The sequence below is a fragment of the Sycon ciliatum genome, chromosome 4 (assembly GCF_964019385.1).
Source record: "Sycon ciliatum chromosome 4, ocSycCili1.1, whole genome shotgun sequence".
NCBI classification, from domain to species: domain Eukaryota; kingdom Metazoa; phylum Porifera; class Calcarea; order Leucosolenida; family Sycettidae; genus Sycon; species Sycon ciliatum.
In genome coordinates, this window is record NC_088646.1 from 17,763,976 (window position 1) to 17,791,675 (window position 27,700).

Below are 27,700 nucleotides of genomic sequence, written 5' to 3' on the forward strand. Positions count from 1 at the left end.
AAGCATACAACACCAAAACCATCACCACCAACAGTAGCAACTTGGTCATACATGACAGCAAGCATACACGCTGCTGCATATTGCCCAAGTGCATGAGCTGACAGCCAAAGCCCAAATACTTCTACAGAACATGTCAAGGACATACGCACTGCAAAACACATGCATCCAAACAGACTGAAGCCAACACATGCATACAAATCGACTGAGGCCACCAGTGTAACACATGCAGCAAGAATCGAAGAGGTTTTACCGTTGACGAGCGCGCCGTTGCCAGCTTCAGGTGCTCCTTGTAGACAGCATTGAGCGTATCAAAGACCCGGGCAATGACGCTGAGGCTGGATTGACGGCCGGGTACCAAGCCTGGAATGAACACGACGCAAGAAAACTACTTGTACGAGGGCATGGCAAAAGTCAACTCAACTCAGCGTCTTCAATGACATGCCAAGGACACATCTGCACCGAAAGCTCACAATACTTAGTGCCTAGCTTGATTATAGCAAGGGTAAAGATAAAGAGACTCTCAACAAACCGTGATCAGAGCAAGTGATCAGAATTCTCCTAGCAACTAGAAGTGAACTACAATGTAGTGGTCTTGCTATTCAAAAACATGCCAGTCCAACTCGAGATTTAGACTCCACAATAAGTGGATGTCGATTTGCCTCAGCAATCCTGGGCATGAAACTGGTAGCTCAAGTGCGAGCGATGCACACTGCGCCTAGCAAGTCTGAGGGATTCACACTGTGGCTAGCAATCTCTAACACTCACTCTGCTTGCAGACATCCAGAATAACAATTTTACTATCGCTTCGCAGCAGCAAGAAATCAATCAGTTGCTTCTGCAGTAGACAAAGGCAGTACGAGCAGAGCGGCAAAAGCAGAACATCACACACAAGAGAATAGCCAACAAACAATGATGAGATCAGAACTAATCAAGAAATAACTAAAAGTATCAGCCCGTCAAAGACACCACCACTACCACCACCTCCACCAAAAGAAAAAAATCTGTGTGCAGTGAAAGAGAAAAGAGAACCCCCCCCCCCCCCCCCCCCCCCTCCCAAGACCAAAGTCTTTCTCTGCAAGTGTACAACAAGAACCTAAGCCTCTGACAGGCACACAGTGCAAAATAGGTAGTTCAAAAGTTCTAAGCTTCACCGATAGAGTACGTGTATACGCGTACACATGCTATCGTCAAGGGCAACCCAACAGGCAAGGAACCATGTTTTCACACCAGGCCAACAAAACACATGCACCACATACCTTGTCTGCCATCATGGAGACTAGAACCTCGAGTTTGAGTTCCACCTCCCACATGCAGCCAAGGCGAGCGTCGATGATGATGTTGGGCTGGAATACGACCCAGTTGGGAGAATCTGCAGACAATGTCATTGACTGGTCAAGGAATAAGCTAACCGTGATGAAAATATGACTAACTCATCCACCACACAGACTGATACTAACTGGAAGAAGGATCGCATTTGGCTGAATGACTTTTTCTTAGTTTGGGGTGTTCATAGACCCAAATGTTCAGACTCAAATGTTGCACAAGACCTGGTGCAAGCAGTGTGACTACCTGCTGAAATGCTAGTGACATCATAGAGCTGAACACAGTAGGCCACGATCAAGAGTACTCTTGAAGTCTTGATACTATGCATGCACCCAATCTTGGGCGAATTTGAAGGACAATATGGCTTCTCAAAGAAATTCCAACATTAAATACCAGCACCGGTATGTGACTTTCCAGTCTTCAAAGCATAGAAGGATACAGAGTTCGCAAGACACACTCTTTGCCGCTGCCTCTGCTGCTGGCACAACTGACGCCGCTGCTGCCGCCGCCGCCGTGGGTGCCGCAACTGCCGCTGCTGTCGCTGCCGGGGCTTCACCTACATGCACAATAACCATGATATAACATGCACAATAAACACGTGTCGGCAATCACCTGCAGCCAAGGCCCACACAACACATCACCGTGCTGTGCATATGCTTGAACCACCCAAGGCATGAAAACAGTGACCAGCAGATATGCTAAGGGTGCGTTCTTATATTCTCTAGCTTCTCGGAAAAGAAGAAAAGCGGAGTCGAAGAAACTGGCATAATTCAAGAACGGGTCCCGAAGAATTCGGAGATATTTTGCACATGTGAAGCAATATGAAGCGCCAAAGGGGCCCGCGATCTTGAGTGCCACGAATGTACTGTAGTACGCATTGTGCGTATGCAAAAAGGGAAATGTGTACACTACAATGATCACCACATGCTTTTAGCTGTAGTTCGCATGCGCTGATCCCAAACCGTGGGAATCTCCAAGTTTCAACCACCTCTGAAGCTTGGAGAGCTTTGGAGAGCCTCCTAAAATTCGGAGAGGATATAAGAACAGCTCCCGAACTTTTCCGAGAGTCTCCAACTTTTCCGAGAGGATTTAAGAACGCACCCTAAGTCACTCTACTACCCATCACTTCATCTTCTTCGCTATTTATTTTTGGATGGGATATGAGCAAAAACAGCCCCATTAATTGTGGGCCTACAGTATGTGGAAAGAAGACTATGATGATGGGAGAGTGTGCAGCAGATCCTCTCCTACTACACACCTTCACATCCAGGACACATTCATTTACAAACGGTGGATGTGTGCATCTTGTCACGTGTCCATAAACAGGACACATGCCTACACAGGACAGACGTGCGTGGTCTCCGGATCGGAGAGGTACACCAATACCGCCGTCGTCCATACCTTTGGTTTCCTGCGCTGGTATGGTCACGGGAGAGATGGGCAAAGCGGCCAGGACAGGATGATGCAGTGATATCGCTCCATCATAGTCTCCTGCCCAGCGGATGTCAAAGACCGCAGACGTCTTGGACGCCTGGTGGTGGACGATGAGCAAGTTGTCGACAGTGTTGACGGCAAATCGGCCGTTCATGTCAAGCTTGAGTACAGCAACGCGCTTTGCTGGCACATCTCTGCAAGCAAAAAATATTTAAAAAATTACACAGTTAGTGCAGCACCACCCACACAACCAGAAAATGAACACACCTGACAGGACCAGTGGCGTAGAAACATCAAATCCTGTCACAACTTAGAACAGACCATTATCAAAATAGGTTGACTTACTTGGTAAGTAGATAGAGGACAATTTCTGCACCAATGCCCGAGCTCCGGGCCTGATTCCGAACAACAACCACATACAACTGACCATACCTGCGACGATCAAATACAGCATGCACACCCACACACACACACGTACACACACATACACACGTACACACACCCATACGTACAGGCATATGGACACATTTGCAAATTATTGTTCCTCTGCAAAATACATTTTGGCAACCCCTTCAATGCTTACAACTCTCTTCATTCAACTTAGTTACCTGGGTCTAAATAGGTGCACACAAGTGTAGCTCTAATTGTGCCAGCTAGCTGTTGTGCCGAACATTTTCATGTGCCAACGAGAGAGCATGCACTCATGCGTCCTCGCTTTGCTGTTATGGTCTCGGCGCCCTAGCACTCTGCATTGCAGCCGCTCACCTGTGATGACTTGGCACATGTGACCAGGCAAGCATGCGCAATGAACATGAGTAAGACATAGCAGTCACTGGCCGATTCGAAAATGGGCTCTTCAAAACCAATTTTAGCCAAAATGGGCCAAAAGCCTGGTTCTAATCCGACCCGAAATGGGTTTTTACACCTGCATGTGTGTACATTTATCGGTGGTAAATCCGGCCAAAATACACAAAAGCTAGTAGGACCATTAATTTTGTTATGGTCCACCTTTCGGAGAAGACCTGAAGAAGGTACATGTAATTGGAAGACCACTCCACGTTGGACTGCCAAGAACAGTCAAAAGAAAGTTCAACCTTCAACCCATTTACGCTCAACAGCAGCAGCATCTTTTCTGAACGAAATGCACACGACGGTACACAACTTTGGCAAAACTCCCTGGTAGTTTTGCAAATATCACTGCATGATCACGAGAGGAAAAGAGAATGAGAGGGGGACACTGAAATGGGCTTCTCAAGTCTGTACTTACAATAATGCCAGGGTCACATCACGGTCCAGAAGACGAAGCTTGTCAGCGGGTTGAGCAGGCGCCGCGTTCTTGTCAGCTTTGCTCGGCTTGGGCAGCGGCGGAAGATCTATCTCAAATTTAGGCATTCTAGTCACTTGCTGAGGCTGCAGGCAATCCAACAAATATACACATTGTACACACATACACATAATTATATCATATGCATACACAAGTATATATGCACATGCACACACACACACACACACACACACACACACACACACACACACATGTGTGCACATACACACACAAGTACACATGCACACACACACACATACACACAAGTACAAACACACGTACACACATACACACACACGTACACACATGGACACATACATGCAGTATAGACCATAAATCATAGCGAAAGTCAGACAAATGAAGCAAGCAGTGACAGTAGCACTATCGGTTACATGTATGTGCACTCAGTTGAGCATGAGCGGAGGACAGCGCGCGCGCCCAGCAAACATGGCACGCTGCATCATTACCCAAATGACATTTACCTAATGCACTAGCTAACCGATCACATCTACGACAATCCTATAGAGGGTTTTCGAATGAGTCATGCCGTACGCCGAGCCAGGAACTTCCCTGGTTCCACGGCACTGATTTAATTAAGCCTGAGTGGCAAGACGTCCTCGTCTTCGAAATCAACTTCATGCAGTTTTCAGGCAGGTAATTGTTTGGAGCAGGCCATCGTGCTCCCATTAGCAGCTTGTTGGTACTGTACTATGCCACGTTAAAAATGATTCTAACTGTGCTGTAGGTAGCGGGAGCAGGCAACTCACTCTGAAGTGGAACGGGCAAATAGTGTTGCCCGCTGACGACGTTGACAAGAGGAGGACATTCTTGAGCGGCTGCACAACACAGCATGCAGCACACAACGCACAGTGCTCGGTTACAGGAGATGGAAAAATCAAAACTTTGTAAAATGCACAGTTCACAAAGGTCAATATGCAGCTAAGTACAAGCGACAAGCAAGTGCAGTGAGAGACACGCAATCGCATGCAACGGGCTACACAGTCTTATAAGATGAAGGTATGGAAGGAGATCATATGAAGATTTGAGTACCGTAACTGTTACTCCCATTTACGTGCCCTTCAGTATAGTTATACGTATATCTGTACCGGCTAGCAAAGGAGGAGAAACCCGTAACCTCATTCCACTATCTTAGGGGGACGACTCGACTCTTCGTAAATACTGCACTTCTACAAGTTGTACATGTATGTACATGTATTAGGATAATTATCATGCTCCAGGGACTGCACTGCAGTCTCCGTATTGACACTCCTCAACCACACACGGGCCAATCTTACCGAGAACACAAACCAGTTGACGCTGACGCTAAAGGACCGTAGCAGCTTCAAAGAGCGTTTTTCCGGAAACACCTAATGCACGCACACAAAGAGGCATGCGCATGCACGCACACAGAGAGGCAAACGCATGCACGCACACACACATGCACGTCCGTTATTGCCACGGCGACTTTGAGGCTGTCAGGTTAACTCCGAGAACAACACAGTGCAACACAAACACATATATTCCTATGCATTACCACCTATCATCTAATAATAATACACACCTGCAGCTCCATCAATTTTAAAATAGTGCAACCAACGGTTGCGCGTCCTGCTCACCTGGTAGAACTCCACTCCTTGCGTTGTCACGAAAATAATCTCATTGATATTGGTCCAGTGAAAGCTGCGCACTTCCGTCGTCTTGCCCTGGGAAAGGTAAAGTCGGGGGTATAAGAGAAGTTAGAGAATGCCGTAGCCATTGTTAGACATCAGCAGTCCAAGTACAGGCGTTCCTTCATTGCCGGTACAGGCATTCCTTTATTGCCGGTTGAGCAGGATATTACTTGTCCTCCACGAGACCCCCTCGATAAACATTTATTGCTTCTGGAGAATCGGTTAAATAATTATAATAAATACAAATTCCCGTTTGTGTCTTTCCCTCAAACTAGTGAAGATTTTATGACTTGGGGCTCCCCGCGTGCTAGAGTGTACGTGAAGTGTGTGGGTACAGTGAGGGCTGCGTCCCACCCGCCTGTGTGGATTCACAGGAAGTGGGAGTTACGCAGTCTGAAGAAAATGTTGAACAGTCTCTGCTGGGATGACGACTACACCATAGCTCAGTGGTTAGAGCATCGCTAGCTACAAGCGAGGGTCCCTGGTTCGAGTCCTGGTGGTGACAGTCAATTTTTTCTTCAGACTTTTTCCGTTTGTGTCTTTCCTTCAAACTAGTGAAGATAAATACAAATACAAATAGTTTAGCACCGTAGCTAAGGAGAATGTCTCCTTTAGCTGATGCAGAGCTACCAGAGCACATCCACTCACTGTATAGTGAGTACAAGCACATCCAGTCCCCCCCCCCCCACAGAGACTCTAGGGTCAAGGGCGGAACATCATACGGATCGATGCAATTCTAAGCATACGCAGAAACTATAAGATAAAGGACGGCACATATCCTAAGAATCACCGCTTATGGAAGAATACCTTGCATTGCTGTGAGTAGGCTGCTGCATCACCGGACTTGCCAAGGTTAACAAAATCCTGTTGACGCAAAGTAGAGGAGTACAAAAACGTCAGACTTTTGGACACTACGTACGTTTGCATCCACTAGCAATATCATGATGAGATTCAAGAAGAGACAAAGTAACAAATACACGCCTTACATGTATGGACAGTGCGTAGCGGTTATAGCGTGGTCGTGTAAACATTTTAATATACTGCCTACAAGAATGAACTCTCATATTTTCATAATCATAACATGGGTTTCAAGTGAACATTTATTCTTACAAGCAATGTTATCGCACAGTAGAATATATCGGTCCTAGGAATGGACCTTGTGTAGCAAAACATGCCAGACTATTAGTAGTAGTACAAAGTGTATCGCCTGTACTGTGGCCCTGTACAGTAGACTCGTAAGCCCAAGAACGCGGTTTCAGAGGGCCAGCCTAGCAAAGTTCTTATTTTTCAGCGCCCCAGGCTACGTTCTTATTTCGCATTCTTACGCGTCCAACATGACCCGTGACGCTCATGTACAATGCACTTTGCGCTACATGTACCGGTTGTACACGTTACATGCACGTGTAGTATGTAGCGCTGCACTGGGTAATGTTTTCGCGAGGACCCGACAAGAGTTTGTGGTTGCTGACTTGTTTTTCGTGTACTCGGACAAGATCATGAAGGTGCAATCTGCTTGCAAAACAAACCAGCGCTCAAATATCACGTCTCTTTCTCTCTCCTTTTCAGAAGATTGCATTGTAGTTATTAGCTCCCACTTCGTACCAAAAAATGTCGCCTTCTTAAAAATCTTGGAGTTCGTTCTTAAATCCAGGCTGGGGCGTTCTTAGATTTCCAGCCTGGACGTTCTTGGGCGTACGAGTCTACTGTAGTAATAACATCTGTCCAATGCAGTTCTGATCCGACTTGCATTGCATCGTAGTGCTGCAGGTTCAACTGCTGTTGTCATATAACTCATGGTGAGCTTATGGGACTATGAACACCCGCCTGCACAGCAGCGATATGTTGCATGTATGCTGGCCTTCCTACCTCTGTGCACATGCATATGCCATGTCACACTTGATTTATCATGTGTAAGAAATATCGGAAATAAGAATAGAAAGTCGTTTTTCAAACACCCACGCTATAACCGATACCTACTGTAATTTTGAAGTTAACGGCCTATTCACACGACAGGCACTTGCACGTTTTACAGGGAGTGATTCACCAGAAAAGTGACTGCGTGGATTCACACGGCTGCACTCAACAACAGGCACGTTTGCATCTTTGAGTGATTCACCTACCAGTTGCCATGAGTATTTCAAATTTTCAAAACATGCATACAATAAATATCATGGTGAAAAGAGGCGCGTAAAAAATCAACAAGTCTTGTTTCGCGCTTTTTGGTGTAAATGTACTTGTGGACGCCACGATTATTGTGAAAGTGGGTCCCCAGCTCGCTTGCACTTTTGCCACTTTTCTCGTTCACAGGTGAAATACCATAGCAACGTTCCGGTGCACGTGGATTTGCCTGTCGTGTGAATCGCCTATAACACCCTATTGTTTGTTGCATTCACATGCGCACACACATACCATCCACACCCACCCACCCACACACCCACACACACACAGCCTCTTGCAAACCAGATGACGACATTGAATCCGTACCACATGCTGGCTTGAACGCTGAATAGCAAGGACTTTCTTATCCAAAGAAAATTTGATGGATAACACAGGCCCTGTCTCAGGTACTCTGTAAAATAGACAAAAGAGAGGAAGACCAGCATGCAGATGTTCACACTACGAGCAATAGCACACAGAGGAAGGGAGGGAGGGAGAGAGAGAGCTCTGTTGAGACACGTAGAGTATCACGTTAAATCACAATCCTCGGGAAACTGATATATAGATAGATACTTGGAAGTAGATAGATAGATGCAACACAGATTCCTCTCTCTCTCTCTCTCTCTCTCTCTCTCTCTCTCTCTCTCTCTCTCTCTCTCTCTCTCTCTCTCTCTCTCTCTCTCTCTCTCTCTCTCTCTCTCTCTCTCTCTTGTGTAGATAGATAGATAGATTCACATGACAAACACTGCCACAACCCAGGCCACTGACCTGATGTAGGCGACTTTTCTGGTGTCCCAGCTGGTTACAGCAATATCTGAGTTACCAGAATTCACTGCAAACACCTAGATGAAAAGGGAACAGACATCACCACAAGTGTTGTTAGTTTCGACTCTGCAACTTATAGAAGTCATGTACAAATTGTCGCAAATGGAATGCAACACTGGGATAAGAAGACGCAGGTTAGGCCCATCACAATCTTGCGTAGTGTGGGACGGATTCGTGATCAACCTCATGGCAGCCTCAGGTTCACTAAATTCACTACCAACTGAGTAAGCAGCCGAGAATTCAGTCCTGAAGCAGCCGGGACTGAATTCAGATTAGGTGAAATTTCAGGTACATGTATACAGAGATGCAGTTCCTATTGGATGCTTTCTGTTAGTGTTTGTGCGGCTATTGACATTTTAGGTAAGAAAGAGATTCGGCAAAAGTACCGGAAATAAAAAGGACACTGTAAATTTGCGAAATCACAGTACATATATAAGAATTACACCATGTCCTGACTACGACTGTCGGCATTCAACCTTGAAGCTGATCACGGCAAACGACGGTTACGTGGACGCTTCTAACATACTGGATTGTCATGAATCCCGGGCGCTCACCACTGCCGTCAATGTGTGTTCGGGCAATAGTAGAAATCAACCAGCACAACCCACACAAAAGTACCCCCCCCCCTCCCCTCCCCACACCCACCCACACAATAAAACCTGGCCGAGTGCATAGCACATGCCTGGATCACGATGTGCGGCGAGCACTGTATAACATGCAATTCCTGACTGCTGCTAGGACGTAACCGAAAATGAATGCTCATCCAGAAAGTAAGTGCAATGCCCCCAAAATAAGTACCGGGATGGGTACATGTACTCAGACCGAAAAATAGTGCGCACAAATTAGCGGGCCTTTATGGTGGCTGTTTGAACACACTTGGCATATTCGTGAATGCACCATAACTCATGTGTATTTGGATCTTTCCAATCGGACCGAAAAAAACCGTGTTCTTATTTTCAAAAGCATTGCAGCGACACCATACAAATGCCTTTCACTACTACAGTGAAACCTCGTTAGGAAGAACACTGATAAGACAAATGTTTGCCTAAGAAGAACTAGTATTCGTAACTGTATTGGATAAAACCCTGTGTATTCACTGGGAAAAACATATGGAGAAGAAGAACTCCCGTTATTGCGAACAAATATCATCGGTCCCTTGATGTTCGTCCTAAAGAGGTTTGACTGTAGTTCCGTACTTGACGGATTCCTGTCTGGGCGGAACTCGACATACTCTACATGCACTTTACCATCTAGACGAGCAATTGTATGTAGGTCACATGCACTGGTGGCATGACCCATTATCACATTACTGCAGTTTACGTATTATCTTTCACGGTTGTATCTCCTGTCAGGCCTTAGGTCTATGATAGAGAATAGAATGCATCTCCTCAATGACCTCGTGACATTTTTCAAGAAGAATATTAGGCCACACGTTTTTATTTCAATGTTTCTTTTCACCTGAAAATCTAAAAACGTATGCGAGTGGAAAAAAAATAAAAAATGACCAAAAAATTTAAAAAAAGTTTACTAGACCCTTGTTCACACTAAAATCCACCAATACACCATGCAAAATAGCATCCACAGTTAGGAACTAGTATGTGGTAGGACCTTCTATTACAACCTGTGCATGTGCAGCTAGATTGCGCCAAAAATGCCGACCTCGCATCATGTGTCGCGCAGGCCTGGCCAAATTATGTACATGTGCACGAGTGTGGTGGTCCCCACATGCACAGTCAGTGCAGCATAGTTTTTTTTCTTTTTTTCTTCCAGACTCCTCCTGAATCGTATGCGCGCGGGTGACGAGAAACATAGAAATAAAAATGTGTGGCCTTAATAATTACACTGCATGTAGCAATCGCAATGCAGGACACGCACACACACACACACACACACACACACACACACACACACACACACACACACACACACACACACACACACACACACACACACACACACACACACACACACACACACACACACACATACACATATGGACTATGCCACCCTCTTCACCCACCTGACGATTGGCTTCGTCAAAAAACACATTTACTGATTTGCCAATCGGTTGAAATCTCAGCGGGTTGGCGGACAAATCCAAATAATGGCCAGACATATTGCACTGAGCTTGGTATACTCTTCTAACACACCAACGTCCAGTAGGTTACTGAAGGTCACAGGCGGACGAGACGCTCATCATTATTATCTCTTTTTGTCTTGAATTTCTTCTGTTCTTTTTCGAAAAATCCAGAAACTGAATTCGGACTGTCTCCATTCATACACCAGGCAGGAAAAACAGCACGGTCACTCTAAAAGCCTTATCTCTTTGCTGGAAAATGTCTCAATTACTGCTTGAACAAAAGAGCTACGTATTCGAAAATAGGGAACACAAATACAAAAAAAGATGTGACTGCTGTCTACACCTTGTCTTGTAGATCGTCTGTGTGTACGTCAGTGAACAGTGCAGTGTGGAGGTACGTGTCATCGGCATCAGCAATCTTCTTTTTATTTCGCTGTTTTGATTTTTTGACGTCGGCAAAATAATGAGGTCTCGATCAGGGAGTCGTCAAATACCGGTATTTGACGACTCCCTGAAGTACATAGATCTATTTTTCTATTCTTTCTTTTCTTTTCTTTTCTCTTTTTCTCTTATTCTACTCTTGGTTGATCATGATGCTGCATGGTGCATGTACTGATGATGTACTATTGTAGTACTATAATAGTAGCTACAAAAAAATGCATGCTTGCAGAGATCTACGAGCTACATGATAGTAGCTTGCATATGCATGCATGATGCATCGCGCTCGATATCGCGATGTCGACGATGCACAATGGCCCTATATGGATCATGCATGCACATAATTATGCGTACCGCGTAGATCTACCGACGTAGATCTACGTATACGTATCGGCAATATATAGCATGCATATCGCGCATGCATCATGACCATGATCAGCGCATGAGGTCAGCATGCAGCCTTCCATACATGCGTTTTTGTGTCATGTGATATGTTTGAAGTCCAAAAGGAGCAACAAATCCCTTTCACAGTTAGTTTCAGTTTCAAGGCAACGGAGGGTAGAAGCGTATCTTTCATACAAAAGTCAAAACCATGCTTGCAGCTTGCAAGGCCCCCACGGTCTTTGCTTCAGCTCTGAATTATTTTGATTGTTTGTAATTTCTAGTTTTTGACTCGCCATGGCTTCCTTGACAAGAGCTTCGCGGACAGCGTTCCGCGTTCTGTCATGTGGCTCGAGTGCAACGAAGGCGAGTGCAGCTGCTTGCAGAAATTTCACTGTATCCACAACTCGTTTTGATGCTCAACTCATCGATGGAAAAAAGATTTCTGCAGAAATCCGCTCGGAACTGAAGTCAGAAATTGATGGGCTGATTGCCAAGGGTGAAAGACAGCCCAAGCTAGCTGTTGTTTTAGTTGGGGATGATGGAGCATCTGCTACTTACGTCAAGGCGAAAAAAAAAGCTTGCAATGAAGTCGGTGTACTGGACGAGACCATCTTGAGACCCACCAGCATAACGCAGACCGAGCTGATGAGTCTCATTGCTGACCTCAATGCTAGACCTGATGTAGATGGTATTCTCTGTCAGTTGCCTCTTCCCGATGGAATGAACGAACGTGCTGTCTGTGACGCTATTGATCCAGCAAAGGACGTGGATGGCTTCAGCGCAGCGAATATGGGTCAATTTGCTATGGGCCAGAAATCTTTTATCCCTGCCACTCCAGCTGGAGTAATGGAGCTGCTGAAGCGATACAAAGTGGAGACGTTTGGCAAGATTGTTACCATAGCTGGACGATCGAAGAACGTCGGCTTTCCGCTTGCTAATCTCCTTCACTCTGATGGCCGTTACACTGAGGGTGGTGGTGACGCTACAGTGCTTCATTGTCATCGCTTTACAGAACCGCAAGATTTGGAGACATGCTGTCGTATGTCTGATATCATCATTGTCGCTACCGGTGTTGTGGGTCTGATTCGTGGTGACATGATCAAGCCCGGAGCCACAGTCATTGACATCGGACTGACGCGCGTCAAGGGCGATGACGGAAAGATGAAGCTCGTCGGCGATGTACAGTACGACGAGGCGGTTAAGGTGGCGGGCTTGATCACCCCAGTGCCTGGCGGTGTCGGCCCTATGACCGTGGCTATGCTTTGTAAAAACACGCTGACCGCTTACCAGCAACCTGTTAGATAATATGTATTTTTACCACTATGTAGGGACGAGTCGCTAGGGTTTACCGGGTGTTAGCGCCCGTCGTGAGTTCCCTTTGGGAACGGACACGATAATTTACTTTTTTTACTTTTTACTTAGGGACGTTTTAGTCTTTGTTTTCATGTCGATTTGTCAATCCTATCAACCCAATATCCTAGATCCGGTGGGTCTGAACACTTCAAAAAAAAAAGTTGCCCGAAGTGGCATCTGTGGTAGTTGATGTCGCCATGTGTAGTTGCATGTTTAACCCCGTGACTACATGCACAGCTAATTTCTGGATCCGTTCTTGAGGTCAAGAGCAGTAAAAGCAACAGCAACAGCAAAAACCTTTCTTCGGAACATTGGGACAAAACCCTGACAAGAATAATTCAATGAACGATGACGATGATCCACTGTTCGGACATGTTCACCTGTACGTCTTGATGTATCATGTTGGCCTTGCAGCCACCACCCCACCCCCTCCCCACGCACACACCCCGGCACCTGTGTGTATGACTATGTACAGAAATACTACAACGTACAATGGTACTCCCTTTCCGGTGTAATATAGTAAACTTACCCCCCAGAATTTGTCCCCCCCCCCCCCCCGCCTGGCAATCTGCTATACATGTACAGTGACTCCCCCGGGGAAGAGTAATAGAAGGTAGGTGAGTTAAGTCCATAAACAGGGGCGTCGGAAGGTATTTTAGTGTGGTACGGTCAGCCATCTGAAGTACAATTACTCCTGGGGGAGGGATGGCTGAGCCGAACATTGTGGAAATAATATTTAGAGCCCAAATCAGTGCATTATGTTGATTCACGGGGTACTCAGGTACTTGGGCCAAGTTAGTTGGGGCAACTGCATGCTCGCGAGGCTCTCAGTCTGTGGCCGTAATTTTACGACGTATCCCGGCCATAGCGCATGAGGTCAGCTTTTTGTGTCATGTGACATGTTTGAAGTCCAAAACTTCAAAAAAGGAGCAACATTTTTCAAGGCAACAGTCTGTACAGAGCTAGAGCAGGGAGTAGTCTGCTCCCTGGTACGGAGGGAAGAAGCGTCATCTTTCATACCAATCCATGCTGGCAAGGCCCCCATGCTCCTTGCTTCAGCTCTTATTTGACTGTTTTTTAATTTCTAGTTTTTTGACTCGCCATGGCTTCCTTGACAAGAGCTTCGCGGACAGCGTTCCGCGTTCTGTCATGTGGCTCGAGTGCAACGAAGGCGAGTGCAGCTGCTTTCAGAAATTTCACTGTATCCACAACTCGTTTTGATGCTCAACTCATCGATGGAAAAAAGATTTCTGCAGAAATCCGCTCGGAAGTAAAGTCAGAAATTGATGGGCTGATTGCCAAGGGTGAAAGACAGCCCAAGCTAGCTGTTGTCTTAGTAGGGGAAGATGGAGCATCTGCTACTTACGTCAAGGCGAAAAGAAAAGCTTGCAGTGAAGTCGGTGTGCTGGATGAGACCATCTTGAGGCCCACCAGCATAACGCAGACCGAGCTGATGAGTCTCATTGCTGACCTCAACGCTAGAACTGATGTAGATGGTATTCTCTGTCAGTTGCCTCTTCCCGATGGAATGAACGAACGTGCTGTCTGTGATGCTATTGATCCAGCAAAGGACGTGGATGGCTTCAGCGCAGCAAATATGGGTCAATTTGCTATGGGCCAGAAATCTTTTGTTCCTGCCACTCCAGCTGGAGTAATGGAGCTGCTGAAGCGATACAAAGTGGAGACGTTTGGCAAGATTGTTACCATAGTTGGACGATCGAAGAACGTCGGCTTCCCGCTTGCTAATCTCCTTCACTCTGATGGCCGTTACACTGATGGCGGTGGTGACGCTACAGTGCTGCAGTGTCATCGCTTTACAGAACCGCAAGATTTGGAGACATGCTGTCGTATGTCTGATATCATTATTGTCGCCACCGGTGTCGTGGGTCTGATTCGTGGTGACATGATCAAGCCCGGAGCCACGGTCATTGACATCGGACTGACGCGGGTCAAGGGCGATGACGGAAAGATGAAGATCGTCGGCGATGTACGGTACGACGAGGCGGTGAAGGTGGCGGGCTTGATCACCCCAGTTCCCGGCGGTGTCGGCCCTATGACCGTGGCTATGCTTTGTAAAAATACGCTGACCGCTTACCAACAGCGATCTCGGTAAGCTCTTACTTAATTCCATGCGCTTAAAATCTAGATAGAGGTATCATCTATAAATGAACCTCCATCGAGTCATGAAATATGCTTGGGTTGCATACATACCAGTAGTTAGATGTATGGTTAAATTTCTTTGCTTTTAGCTGGAACAGTGGTCACCTATTGTGTCTGTGGCATTTGTTTGTTTGCTTTTTAAACCCACATTTCGTACTGATTCTTACTGCTCATTTTCTACAACCTGTTATTCGCAATATATATTTTACCGCGATGTAGGGACGTTTTAGTCTTTGTTTTCACGTCGATTTGTCAATCCTAGATCCTGTGGGTCAGAACACTTAAAAAAAACTTATAATTGCTCGAAGTGGCATCTGTGGTAGTTGACGTCGTCATGTGCAGTTGCATGTTTAAGCCAGTGACTATCATTGCATGCCGAGCTAATTTCTGGGACCATTGTTGAGGTCAAGAGCAGTAAAAGCAACAGGAAAAACCTTTCTTCAGAATGTTGGGACAAAACCCCGACAAGAATGAACGATGACTCCACTGTTCGCCTGGACTTGATGTTGGCCTTGCAGCCCCCCACCCATGTGTATGACTATGTACGAAAATACTACAATGTTACAATACTACAATCCCTTTCCGGCATGCCCATATCTATATCTAGCCTATAATACCAAGATAGGGAACATCTCCGATTCTCGGCGCAAAGGACATGTATGCGTACGATCGCACATCTGGTACGCATTCACCGTTCGGTTGTTTGTGGTACTGTACGAGCTCTCGACACAGTGATCTGTACACATTAGGAGCGCTGGACCCGGTCGACCGGTCATTGTAGTGTGTGCCCATGTCCACAACTACTAAATTCTTTTTAATACAGTAAGAGAACTGCATCTGCCGCTAGGGTTTACCGGGTGTTAGCGGCTGTCGTGAGTTCCCTTCGGGAACGGACACGATAATATACTTTACTTTTTTTTTTAAGAGAACTTCTCAACTTCCTTATATGGAAAGTTAGGTAAATGACAGTTGTCCTGCTAGTATGGATGGTGTGCATGTAAATAATTTGTACAGTATGTGCCATGACTGTATCGACTTTTCCCGTGACGTGTGTTCTCCCATCTTGGCTTCTGGGTAAATCTTGTCATTGGCCATGCACAGAAGCTTTGGTTTCTATTGTATACATGCCTTGGGCCTTGTTGGTCTGTGTCGCTGTACCAATGCCTACATACTACACTCTCTCAGTAGTACATGACTGTATTATCTCACAACATCACAAGTCCGCAGTGGAGCACGACATATTTTGCTCTAATGCTATGGGTTTCAATGGCATGGCAATTTGGCCAATTCAGTATGCCCGCTCCTCTCCAACCAGGGACCGGCGTATACCAGTATACGACTCCCTGTCTCCAACCCTATAGGCTATAACCCTAGGTGCAGAGGCACCATCATCATCATTGTTGACTGAATTTTGGCCAAATCAGTGCCGTGAAACTCAGAGCAACAACAAATTTCTACAGTCAACTTCGTTAATAACGACTGCGGGCATAACGACACTTCGCAAATAACAACAGAATTTCCTTGCCCAGGGCAAAGTCCCATCCAACTGTAATACATTATAATGAGACTTCGGGTATAACGACACTTCGCCATTGCGGACTGGTGTCATCTCTGTTCTTGCAGTAACTTATTGAGGACGTTTGCAAGCACCGGTACATGTACTTAGCAACTTCTTTTTTTAATAGCTTGTACATGGCATCATCACAGTGTTAACTATTATCCAAAACAAGAATTCCTAGCGCACAAAGACGTCTACAGGCCGCTGAGGCGGCAACAATGCACAGTCAAAAGTACACTGCCACTGCACTGTTGGTTGCATGTTGTTCTGGGGTTGCCGTCAATAGCAAATTTGTCGTAGTGTGTGGACCCTGGATTGTACCAGACGTTACTGAAGTAACGTCTCATACTACGGGAATAATTGTTTCAATAATGTCTACAATGGTGTGATCTGTAGTAAATTGTAATACACGAGATACTTTTCAGAATACACTAGCACTCATGCCGTCATGGATAACTGCTCAGTGTCTCTCCCTCCTGTACTGTGTCATACTCATAGTCACAAGCTGCACGTCTTTGGATGCCAACAGACCAGCCAGGGTCGTGATTCTTGAACAGCATAACAACATACATGTACTTGCATCCAGCTAGCTGTACAGAGTCAGTAATACAATGATTGTCATGTACCACACTAGTACTAATACGTACAATGACTACAAAGTACAATGACATGTAGCAAAAAATGGAAGGGCCAGTGGCCATGGTGGCAGTGCGGCTTCTACTTGGAAGCGCATGGCCCGGTGCAACGAGCATCGCTGTGCCGGTTGCTTGGTGCTATGCTTGCGACCATCCAAGTGTGACAGAGCGCAGTCATCGACAGCAAGGGCAGCGAGCAAGGACACTACACAAGTCAGTCAGTTTGCCCAGCACTAAAGCCAAAGGAGAGCAGGTGTGATAGATGCATTGAATGGACCTTGGACGAACAGCAAAACGAGAGGCTCTGCTGCAGCGAGTGATACAAGGACGATTCCCAGCACCACGAACCGCCGCTGCTGCTGCTGTTGGACTCAACGTGCTACAGGTAAGATTTCATTCTTGTCTTACTGAATCGAGCATGCAACATTCGTCCTAAGGCTAAAGAGTTAGCGAAGAGGACGAATCTCAAATCGAAAGCGGATTGCCTCAACCCTGCTACGCGTTCTGCGCGTGATGTCTTTTATGATTCATTTTTACGTTGAGCTATGATGAGTTGACAGCGGTTGCCATATTTCCTGTGCTTGCGCATGCTCTAGAACACTTCTTGCTCAACTGACAGAATGGCGACGGGAGATCTTCTCGGGGGCTTCGACCCGGTGCAGGGCATGGGCCGCACGCAGGTCCTGGAGGTCACCAAAAACTACAACAACCAGCCGAAAATCAGTAAGTTGCACGCGGAGGCGAAACATGCTCGCTAGCGATTTCGTTGCTAGAGTGTGAATATTCGTGATATTTGACGTACTATACGATACTCAGTACATTGTAAGTTGGCTTCAGTGTGGGTCAGCCCCGAATGCCACAACATAGGCGGGTTTTGTCTACCTCCAAAGCTCCTCCAATGGCCAACATGACTGATGCGTGCGTGTTGAATTTGCTTACGGTGCGGTGCTACAGCGTACAAAACTGTGTCGGGTGTCAACGGTCCACTGGTCATCTTGGATAATGTCAAGGTAAATAATTTTGCAACATTCAACGTGTAAATGTGTTATGAATTTTCCGTGGTGAAATAAATAGGGCTATCTCTGTAGGTAAATGCTGACACATGATTTCCACCGCTTACTGTGCACAATATGCGTGAGCTAGATTTCCAATTAGACACAGTAACATTCCACCTCCGTTCATGGGCCGCTTGCACCTCACATATGCACGTCACCAATGGGCGTGGAACCTGGCACTGGAGACAGAGATGAGAAGTCTCACCAGTCACCACCAAACTCTGAAATCCTCTTTAAGATATATGACCCTCTCACACTCAGATATGCTACGTTGAATCCACATCATGCCCATCAGAAAGTTTGCTCCGAGCTCACATTGTGGCTAAAGTAGTCATTCGCCCGGCATTTCAGCATCAAGGGCCACTGGATCGGTGACTGACCTGTTGTTGTTACCGGTCTGCTCATCGATGGGCTGGCTGTTCTTTGGCCACAGCAGATTCACTTCTCTGCTCTCACAAGTTTCTGCCGCACAACGCGACATGATACTAGTTGAGCGCTTGTTAGGGTACTGCACTGGCCATTGGTGTGGGTGGGATAGCGGATGCAAGTCTTTCCTAAAATACTTTCGTGACTAGTGCATCACCTGTGGTAGGTTATTTGGTAGGTTATTTCCCGGGTTAGTTGTCCCACAATTTTCATTGTACGTGTACTGCATTCCACCATCGGAGGGTGTCCTCTGTGACAGAGCACCGGCGGCACTACCAGCGCACGAGGATGTTGCCCCTGGCTTATCCCCTTTGGCTTTAATCCTGAGTGGCTGCATTCGTGCATTCATTCTTGTAACTCTGTGTCTTTCAGTTCCCAAAGTTTGCTGAGATTGTGAATCTCACGCTGCCAAATGGAACGAAACGCCAGGGACAGGTTCTGGAAGTTAGCGGCACCAAGGCTGTTGTACAGGTCAGTGGCGCCTTGTACACTGATGTCATCTTTGGAACTAGAATGCACTGTGCATATTTGAAATTACATCCGCCGTGTGAATTTCTCTGTTTTACGGCATGCTATAGTATTACGTTGCAAGTGTTTACACCCTATACCGCTTGCTTGCACACCTGAGGTAGGACTATCCCCTCTCCCCCCCCCCCCCTCAACACACACATACACACACGCACACACACACACACACACACACACACACACACACACACACACACACACACACACACACACACACACACACAATGTACACACACACACACCACACACACCACACACACGCCACACACACACACACACACACACACACACACACACACACACACACACACACGCACACACACACTCGCATGACCTTCACACGCACGCACACCCAACCATTCTGTCTGATGGATACGTCGTAGTCACATGTACCGTCGCGCGGCTATGATTTAGATGTGCTCTGTTCCTATGTACTGTCCAGGTGTTTGAGGGTACCGCTGGTATCGATGCCAAGCACACTACGTGCGAGTTCACTGGTGACATTATGAGGACACCAGTCTCCGAAGATATGCTTGGTAAGGGAGCTAGCTAGCTTTGCATGACCCTGACCACTGGTTGCATATGAGTGGTATTTGAGAATGATGGTGTGTAGGGAACCGGCGATGTAAGGTGAGCATCGACTCGACATGCTAGAACATCGTCCCTTCATTCTTGTTTGTCTGCACAGGTCGTGTCTTCAACGGATCAGGCAAGCCAATTGACAAGGGACCTCCGATTTTGGCCGAGGACTATTTGGATATCCAAGGTAGGCTTGCAGCCATCCCTGCTTGTCATGTGCCTGAGGGATTGCTGTGATAGCGTTGAAGCAGGCAGCTGAACTAACGGCTTATAAATTATAACCGTGTCTGATCATGATGATAATACGAAATAGTGGTTGCGACTTCGGCGATGATTTGATAGGTTTTAGAGTCGGTCAAGTGTCAAGTTGGTGGAATAGGGCATGCTCCAGTGTAATAGGGTAATAACAATAGTAATGTATTTATTAGGAGGACCCAAGGCCTTGCCACCTATCAAGGGGTTCACCGCATTGAAGGATGTACATGTGTGAGCATGCACATTATCTCATTCTAACGGTTTCACTCGTTGTGGACGTACAACTGTAGAGATAACTGTGCCTTTTGCCCTGGAGTCTGTGCTGCTGTCCCTGGATTTGATGTGTGCAATGTGTTATCGGATGTATGTCTTCAGGTCAGCCCATCAACCCCTGGTCGCGCATCTACCCAGAAGAAATGATCCAGACTGGTATTTCTGCTATTGATGCCATGAACAGGTGAGATGCCAGCTTGCTGTATACCCTTCCAGTGTCGTGTCGTGTGTGTGTGTGTGTGTGTGTGTGTGTGTGTGTGTGTGTGTGTGTGTGCTCTTTCGCCTGGGTGTAGAGGTCTTGCAAACCCTCGCCCAGAGTCTTTTCACTCGCGTGCACCAGCGGCTCGAAAGGTTGTTCTGTCTCTGGGAACGTGGAACGTCAGGACTCTTGTCGACACTGACGGAAATTTGAATACGGCGTCCAAAGCAAAAAATCAAGGAAAGTTTGTTCGAATATTCGCGAGGAGTCCTGGCTCGACGTGGCAAGTAATCGCCGTGAGTGGAGGTCCCAGTGCCTTGATGGGGTGGATCGTATTGTACTTGCCCGTCAAGAGCCTGTCGACAAGCCTCTGCTTTGCGGTGTGTGCAACCGCAGTTTCCGCCGCCGTCAGGATATCGCACGGCATCGTTGTACATCGCGGCGTTCAATAGCAATTATAACCCGTGGGAATGCGCCGTCACGTCGGTCGTCGGGTCCTGGTGCCGCTTCCCGGAGACAGCGCTAATCCAAGAGCTGCCCCGTATGGGGCCACTTAGCCAGTCATGGCAGTGGAGAAGAAGGAAGGAAGGTGTGTGTGTGTGTGTGTGCATGGTGTGTGTGTGTGTATGGTGTGTGTGTGTGATGGTGTGTGCGTGTGTGTGTGTGTGTGTGCTTGTGTGTGTGCGTGTACATGTGTGCATGCATGCATGCAGCGATTTCCTGTCATCGCTCTTACCCGACGGTTATGATTGCAGCAACTAACCAGTGTTGTGTTGCTGGTGTTTCTTTGCTACAGCATTGCCCGAGGTCAGAAGATCCCCATCTTCTCTGCTGCCGGTCTTCCTCACAACGAAGTAAGTGCTGATCAAGAATCTACCGTATTTCACTAATTCATGCGGAGAGTGGCACGAGTGGCATTGTTCTAGTTTATTGTAAAGACCGAGTAGTGTGTTCCGAGTAGTGTGTTCCGGTGGAGAACTGCGTTATGCAGCCTATACTCTCCGTAAACTAGTTGCACTATTACCAGCCCTGAATAATCATACTCGCATTAACCCTTTGAGGCCCATAGTACGGATATATCCGTACCAGTGTACAGTGCATACTTTTCAAAGCGCAACCTGGCGTAACTCGGCCGTCCCTTGACCAAATCGGACAATCGAAAGGGCTATCGACATTAGAATTGTCTCAGCTATCGGCTCGAAAAAACCCGAAAGCGATCTGAGTTCGGAGAGCGGAGATACGAGACTCGAACTAAATTCGCTCAGCAGAGTCGACTCGAGCGCGTGCATTTTGAACTCGTTTTTAGGGGTTTTCCCTGACTCGCGGCCCACGCAGCTACAGATAGTTCACGTCATCGCAAAGGCATGTTTCTCAGCTCTCCAGTAAAAAAAATTTGAGCGATCTGCGATGCAATTTGTTGAAATGGCAGAGAATTTGAGTTGGGCGCTCGCAATGCTGGCTTTGGAGCGCCGTATCGCGCTGCGGCGCTGGTTCTGTGGATCGAGTGATGTATTGCTGGCTATCGCTGTATTCCTCTATTCCTAATTTCTTGCTTGCTATACTTTGTGGAACAGATTGCTGCTCAGATTTGCAGACAAGCTGGTCTTGTGGACGTGAATGATGATGGCAAAGCAGAGGACAAGAAGGAGCCGGGCAAGGATAACTTTGCTATTGTCTTCGCCGCCATGGGTGTAAGTATGAACCCTTCTCCGTTGCATCTTGCCTTCCTGCACTGCTCTTCATCACAGTTAGGGCTGATATCGTTTACATGTGTTTGTGTGCATGAGTGGATGGAACGCAGTGTTGCCTGATGTAAATATTTCATGATGAATTCCTCATTTGTGTCGTACAGGTCAACATGGAGACTGCTCGTTTCTTCAAGCAGGATTTCGAAGAGAATGGCTCCATGGAGAATGTGTGCCTCTTCTTGAACTTGGCTAACGATCCAACGTAAGCTTAGGAGACGATCCTTGTTGCTTTCATTCTACTGTTTGTTTATTTTTTGTGGTCTGCATGCTTCTCACTGTATTGTATCAGCTTTGCAATCTTCAACTTTTGAGTTTAGCCCTAACAGTCTGATTTGCATTGATACAATGTGCTAGGGGGGGGGGGCAGGTGTTCAAGGGTACTGCCGACTTGACGATACCTCGCACCAATAGTACTTTTGATAAATCAAACTCATTATAGATTGTGTGTTGATCATTTACGCTAACTTTTTTTGCTTTTGTTTTCCTGTTCGTCTTGCTCTCTGCCTCATGCTGCAGTATTGAGCGTATCATCACTCCCCGTCTGGCTCTTACCGCAGCCGAGTTCCTGGCTTACCAGTGCCAGAAGCACGTTCTGGTCATCTTGACTGACATGAGCTCCTACGCTGATGCGTTGCGTGAGGTATGATCTTTTTCTTCTCTGTTCGGTATTTGTAACTGTTGGTGAAGGCCATCCATGGTGTCATTTGGTCCGCTGGCGTTGTTCATATTTTTGGAGGTACTGGGTCCCATTGTGATTGTCGGGTAATTTTTTCCAGTGAACAGCAAAGTCACCCTCCAGGTAACACTTACATGGAAGCAAGTTGGACAATGAGGCCTGGTGTGCTACCTATATGAGAAGATTTGTCTACATTGCTTGGTATTATACTCATGAGCTGGTGTGCCTGGATCCCTTGAAGTTTCAATTTTATTATACTAAGTTTCCCATTCTACACAAGTAGTCCAGTAGCGACCTTGTTAGTTTTTTTTTTCAAAGTTTGCTTTCTTGTACTGTCCGTGTGTGCACCTCAGGTATCTGCTGCTCGTGAGGAGGTGCCCGGTCGTCGTGGTTTCCCCGGTTACATGTACACTGATTTGGCAACAATCTATGAAGTAAGTTAGTTAGCCTGGCAGCCACTAATACAGCTTGACTATTGGATTTGTAACTCCACTTCAACCCTTCATTTTCGGCATTTTGACATGCTGGCGTACAAACTCTTGAATAGTGCAGCACGTTGAATACAATCCATACTAGTATTGGTCTTGCAGGGGGGGGGGGCTAAAGGTTCGATAAAGTCGTATAAGTGACGAGACGACGACAGTTTCAGGATCCTGTTTTTGTTGCAATTTTGAAAGTCGTATAAATAATGCTGTTCCTTTATCCGGTCTTTGACGTGTTCTTCCTTCAGCGTGCTGGTCGCGTGGAAGGTCGCGATGGATCCATTACACAGATTCCAATCTTGACTATGCCTAATGATGGTGAGCCACTGGATTTGGTGATGTTGTCTTAGCCTACACTCATGTGCAGTGCTACTATATTTCGTAGTGTATCGAACCCTTTCCCCTCTTCTCGGTGTTTGTGTTGGGGGGGGGGGGGGGGGGGGGGGGCAGGGGGTATCATGCTTTTCGATCGGTGTAGGAATTTGTGAATTTTGAGTTAACAGTGACTGTATCTGTATCATCTTCTGATGATGTCCTGGGACTCAGGGAAGTGTTACTTGGTCGACCACTTGGCGCATACTGTACGTTATTTACAAGTACGTCAAATTCTGAGGAAGCCAGTTGTCATCAGTACTCTGCGCTTGTTTGCTTTACTCCCCCAGATATTACCCATCCTATCCCCGACTTGACTGGCTATATCACAGAAGGTCAGATCTATGTTGATCGTCAGCTGCACAACAGACAAGTCTATCCTCCGATCAACGTACTGCCCTCGCTCTCTCGTCTCATGAAGTCCGCCATTGGTCAGGGCATGACGCGACGTGATCACTCGGATGTGTCGAACCAGCTGGTATGTTTTGGGCTGATGAATCCGCATGATTTAGTTCAATGCGCTGTTCTGTGATGAACCCGATGATGGACTGAGTCGCACTAGACTGAGTTGCATTCTTGAGTGATGTCCCTATTGTGTCTATGAGGTGTAGCCGTATGTGCACTATCCACATGTTTGCATCCCCGTGTCGCATGAGATGAAGCAAATCACTACCTCATCTTGGTAGTAAGCGATGGGCAAAACGGCTTGTCGTACGTGCATGTGTGTGTGTGTGTGTGTGTGCGTGCGTGCGTGTGTGCGTGTGTGTCCTTCTGCAGTATGCTAACTATGCCATTGGCAAGGATGTGCAGGCTATGAAGGCTGTGGTTGGAGAGGAAGCTCTCACGCCCGATGACTTGCTCTATCTGGAGTTCCTTGGAAAGTTTGAGAAGAACTTCATCTCACAGGGTGAGGCGATGTTGTATTCTTTCTTGAATAGTCCTTATGCACGTTACACCATCTCGTACAGATGTACAAATTCCCGTAGGTGTGCACATGCACGGTTGGGTGTTCATTGTGTGCTGTACATGCGCATTTGACCAATTTAGCCCAATACTTCGTGACAGCCAGTCGCTTTTCCAGCTCCATCAGTTTGGATAGAACCAAGAGTAGATAAATGAGAGTGTGCAACTCCGGGGTGGGTTCGCCCACGGCAGAATTTTTTGTTGATGTAATCTTTTCTACGACGCACGTGCTGCGAGTCTTTTGGAATGCTTTGCCTCGTGCAATTGGCCGGGCTTTACATTACAAGGCCGGTGCCCAGCACGTGCTCTCACACTGCTCTGCAGCAAAATGCGCGTTTTTCTGAAAAAAGGTGACGTCGACAAAAAATTCCGCCGTGGGCCGGGGTATCTGCAGATTGTGCAGGAGATATGCTGAGTTGCACACTCTTGTTTATCTACTCTTGATAGAACTAATGACTAGCTAGATCTTCGTCCGAAAAAGTTGGTGCATGAAATGGCTGAAGGGAACGTTTCGTAGCCGAAAACACGAAATAACACAGTATGGTCCTGTACATTCAACACCCAGCCGGGTCTACATGGTTCTATGGGATCATCAGTCTACGGGGTTCTACGGGATTTCGTATGTGACGTCAATGTGCATAAGGGTTATTTAATCTAAGCCAATGTTCGGCTATTGATAACAGAATTGTCCACGTTCAGCCTTGTAATTGTTTGTGTCTTCAAGTAACTAGTCCAAGGCAAGGGTGACCCCATTTTACCCCCCCCCCCCCCCCCCAGCCTAGACACGGGCAGCGTGCTAGTTGCAATGATCACCGGTTTGGATGTGAGGCGGTATTGATTTTATAAATAGGAATGGGCATGAGTTGCATGTTGATAACCGTTGGCATCACCCCGGTGTGTCAGCCAGGGGGCAATACTCTGTCCGAATGGCCTTTGTGGGGTAACCACGCATCCATCTTGTGCCTTGCAATGGACTACGGGCTGTAGCGGTGGTACTGGCACCATTGGCGAGCACACCGTCCTTGAGTTTCATGTGACTCCGCACGAAACATGAACTCTGTGGTGGGTGCTTCTTCGTGTCTGCTTGCTTCAGGTGCATATGATAACCGAACAATCTTTGATTCACTTGACATCGGATGGCAGCTCCTTAGAATCTTCCCGAAGGAAATGTTGAAGCGTATCCCGCAGAGTACACTTGCGGACTTCTATTCGCGCGACGCACGAGGCGCCCAGGCAGCTGCAGAGTAAGTCCTCGCTGTGTTTTGATGATTTAGCTTTTCGTCATGTAGAAATTGTATCAAACAGAGCCCATCCCATCTGTTGTCCTATTATATTATTATTCTGTTACCACGACCTGATGCCCAGACTGAGAACTGGGGAGCACAGACATTCGAAATTGCACTCCTGCAGGTGTGCTTTCTTAGATCATTTCCTCTTTTTTTAAATAATTTTTGCTGTCCGTTGTTTTTTTGTTGCTGCTGCCTTTCTGAGAATTTCTACTGCTCTCCCTCTAGTCATAGGTAGATATAATGATTTGCTTACCAAGCAAAGCTAGCAACTTGGTCAACATGTCCATACAGTCCCCGTTTAATGTACGCATATTTCAATTGCAATGACATATTTTTTATAATCATCTGGCAGGACTGTACGTTCGCAGTTTGCAGCTGCCGGCTTCGGTATGTTGTATTACTACTGGATTAATCTATTTCAAATGCTGTTCTTGCCGTGTACAGAGGCCATGGATCCTCTATTGGATCGCATGCACTTGTTCTTGTCATGTCTATTTTGGGAAGACGATTGAAGAGTCTTAGACTAACAATCATACCAGCGTTCTGTTTCCTAGTACAGTGCCGCTCAATGAAATCCAGTCGCATCCCTCAAGTACGCCGGGCGTTGCGCAGCCCTAGACCTGCGAACACTGGTCTGCGAAATGGTGCACGGCGCAAACTTGAGTGACGACCCTGGATTTCATTGAGCATCACTGTGCATGTGGGGCCGGGCCGGGGGGGGGGGGGGGGGGGGGGGGGATTGTGTGTTTTTGAGGAGGATGTGTAATTCCTTTACCAGGGAGTTATAACAAATACTGTGTAAGTAGAGTATATACTGCATGTGCATGTACATGTATCTCTTGTGAGATCTATGCACCATGATGCACCACTGAGTTCAACTGAAACTATTCAAGTAAAGCTGGTTGTGAGGTTCAAAGACCAGATTAGGATTGTACCACAATAAGTTTGCTGTCGTCTGGCTTTGAACAAACTACACGTGCAGAGAAACCAATCTAAGGCCAATACAATAGGGACCTAGAATACAGTCTGTAGATGTAGACTTTCCAGTAGCCATCCACGCCATACTATGTGACTCATGATAATAAGACTGCATCTGGTCGACCTGACTGAAGTACGGGTGGCTGCTGGCGAGCGCGAGTCCCAGTAGATCTACTAATCATCTGAACTGACGGTACGAGCTCGTACGCTTTCCAACTGCCAAAGAGAGTTGGAAAGCTTGTGTCTTTGTGGGTAACTACAGACTAATGTACTACAGTCCATTCAGAAAAAAATGAACTTCTAGCTTTTGGCCATAAATCATGGGTCAAACGTTGAGTTTTTTTAGAATTTTTTTCTGCAATCCCATATGGAATCCTCTTCCAATTATGTTTCTGAAGTTTTTTTTGTCCAAAAAGCAAGCCATAGCAAGAATAGGATTTCGGCCAGGTTTTGCCCCAAAAGCACTGAATTGGGAAAAGCCATCAAAATCCAGGCCGTTTGACCCCGCCTGCAACAGTGCATTCTGCGGTTCGAAC

At 46.7% G+C, this 27,700-nt stretch overlaps 4 protein-coding genes across 4 annotated transcripts in view; 3 read left to right on the forward strand and 1 right to left on the reverse strand.

Moving 5' to 3' along the window:
- Positions 1-11,150, reverse strand: part of LOC135814769 (regulator of MON1-CCZ1 complex-like) — an 18,468-nt gene extending 7,318 nt beyond the window's left edge. Inside the window, exons 1-14 of the mRNA XM_065327938.1 lie at positions 10,754-11,150; positions 8,677-8,750; positions 8,236-8,320; positions 6,559-6,615; positions 5,698-5,784; positions 5,377-5,448; positions 4,849-4,917; positions 4,025-4,167; positions 3,103-3,189; positions 2,725-2,951; positions 1,763-1,879; positions 1,257-1,369; positions 766-835; positions 251-360 (exon numbers count right to left, since the gene is read on the reverse strand). Of these exons, the coding sequence (XP_065184010.1) occupies positions 251-360; positions 766-835; positions 1,257-1,369; positions 1,763-1,879; positions 2,725-2,951; positions 3,103-3,189; positions 4,025-4,167; positions 4,849-4,917; positions 5,377-5,448; positions 5,698-5,784; positions 6,559-6,615; positions 8,236-8,320; positions 8,677-8,750; positions 10,754-10,849 (1,407 nt within the window). The 5' untranslated portion in view covers positions 10,850-11,150. The remainder of the gene's footprint in view (positions 1-250; positions 361-765; positions 836-1,256; positions 1,370-1,762; positions 1,880-2,724; positions 2,952-3,102; positions 3,190-4,024; positions 4,168-4,848; positions 4,918-5,376; positions 5,449-5,697; positions 5,785-6,558; positions 6,616-8,235; positions 8,321-8,676; positions 8,751-10,753) is intronic.
- A 656-nt stretch (positions 11,151-11,806) lies between these two features.
- On the forward strand, positions 11,807-13,337 carry LOC135814773 (bifunctional methylenetetrahydrofolate dehydrogenase/cyclohydrolase, mitochondrial-like). The gene has a single exon (XM_065327943.1). The coding sequence runs from the start codon at positions 11,930-11,932 to the stop codon at positions 12,938-12,940; it is 1,011 nt and encodes a 336-aa protein (XP_065184015.1). The 5' UTR covers positions 11,807-11,929; the 3' UTR covers positions 12,941-13,337.
- A 600-nt stretch (positions 13,338-13,937) lies between these two features.
- On the forward strand, positions 13,938-15,455 carry LOC135814772 (bifunctional methylenetetrahydrofolate dehydrogenase/cyclohydrolase, mitochondrial-like). Its single transcript, XM_065327942.1, has one exon. The coding sequence runs from the start codon at positions 14,091-14,093 to the stop codon at positions 15,099-15,101; it is 1,011 nt and encodes a 336-aa protein (XP_065184014.1). The 5' UTR covers positions 13,938-14,090; the 3' UTR covers positions 15,102-15,455.
- A 2,088-nt stretch (positions 15,456-17,543) lies between these two features.
- On the forward strand, positions 17,544-26,719 carry LOC135814771 (V-type proton ATPase subunit B). Its single transcript, XM_065327941.1, has 16 exons — positions 17,544-17,726; positions 17,938-18,064; positions 18,296-18,351; positions 19,195-19,293; positions 19,793-19,886; positions 20,039-20,116; positions 20,560-20,641; positions 21,453-21,510; positions 22,231-22,347; positions 22,509-22,606; positions 22,921-23,044; positions 23,434-23,514; positions 23,811-23,880; positions 24,225-24,412; positions 24,712-24,841; positions 25,991-26,719. Exons 1-16 carry the CDS (start codon positions 17,613-17,615, stop codon positions 26,143-26,145), a joined length of 1,671 nt encoding a protein of 556 aa, XP_065184013.1. The 5' UTR covers positions 17,544-17,612; the 3' UTR covers positions 26,146-26,719.
- The last annotated feature ends 981 nt before the right edge of the window (positions 26,720-27,700 follow it).

Excerpts from the sequence above, each read along its gene's own strand:
- LOC135814773 (XM_065327943.1), top strand. The coding sequence starts at position 11,930 with ATGGCTTCCTTGACAAGAGCTTCGCGGACAGCGTTCCGCGTTCTGTCA.
- LOC135814772 (XM_065327942.1), top strand. The coding sequence starts at position 14,091 with ATGGCTTCCTTGACAAGAGCTTCGCGGACAGCGTTCCGCGTTCTGTCA.
- LOC135814771 (XM_065327941.1), top strand. The coding sequence starts at position 17,613 with ATGGACCTTGGACGAACAGCAAAACGAGAGGCTCTGCTGCAGCGAGTG. Across the intron at positions 23,515-23,810 it reads ATTTGGCAACAATCTATGAA|CGTGCTGGTCGCGTGGAAGG; the intron begins GTAAGTTAGTTA and ends TTCTTCCTTCAG. Across the intron at positions 23,881-24,224 it reads CTTGACTATGCCTAATGATG|ATATTACCCATCCTATCCCC; the intron begins GTGAGCCACTGG and ends TTACTCCCCCAG.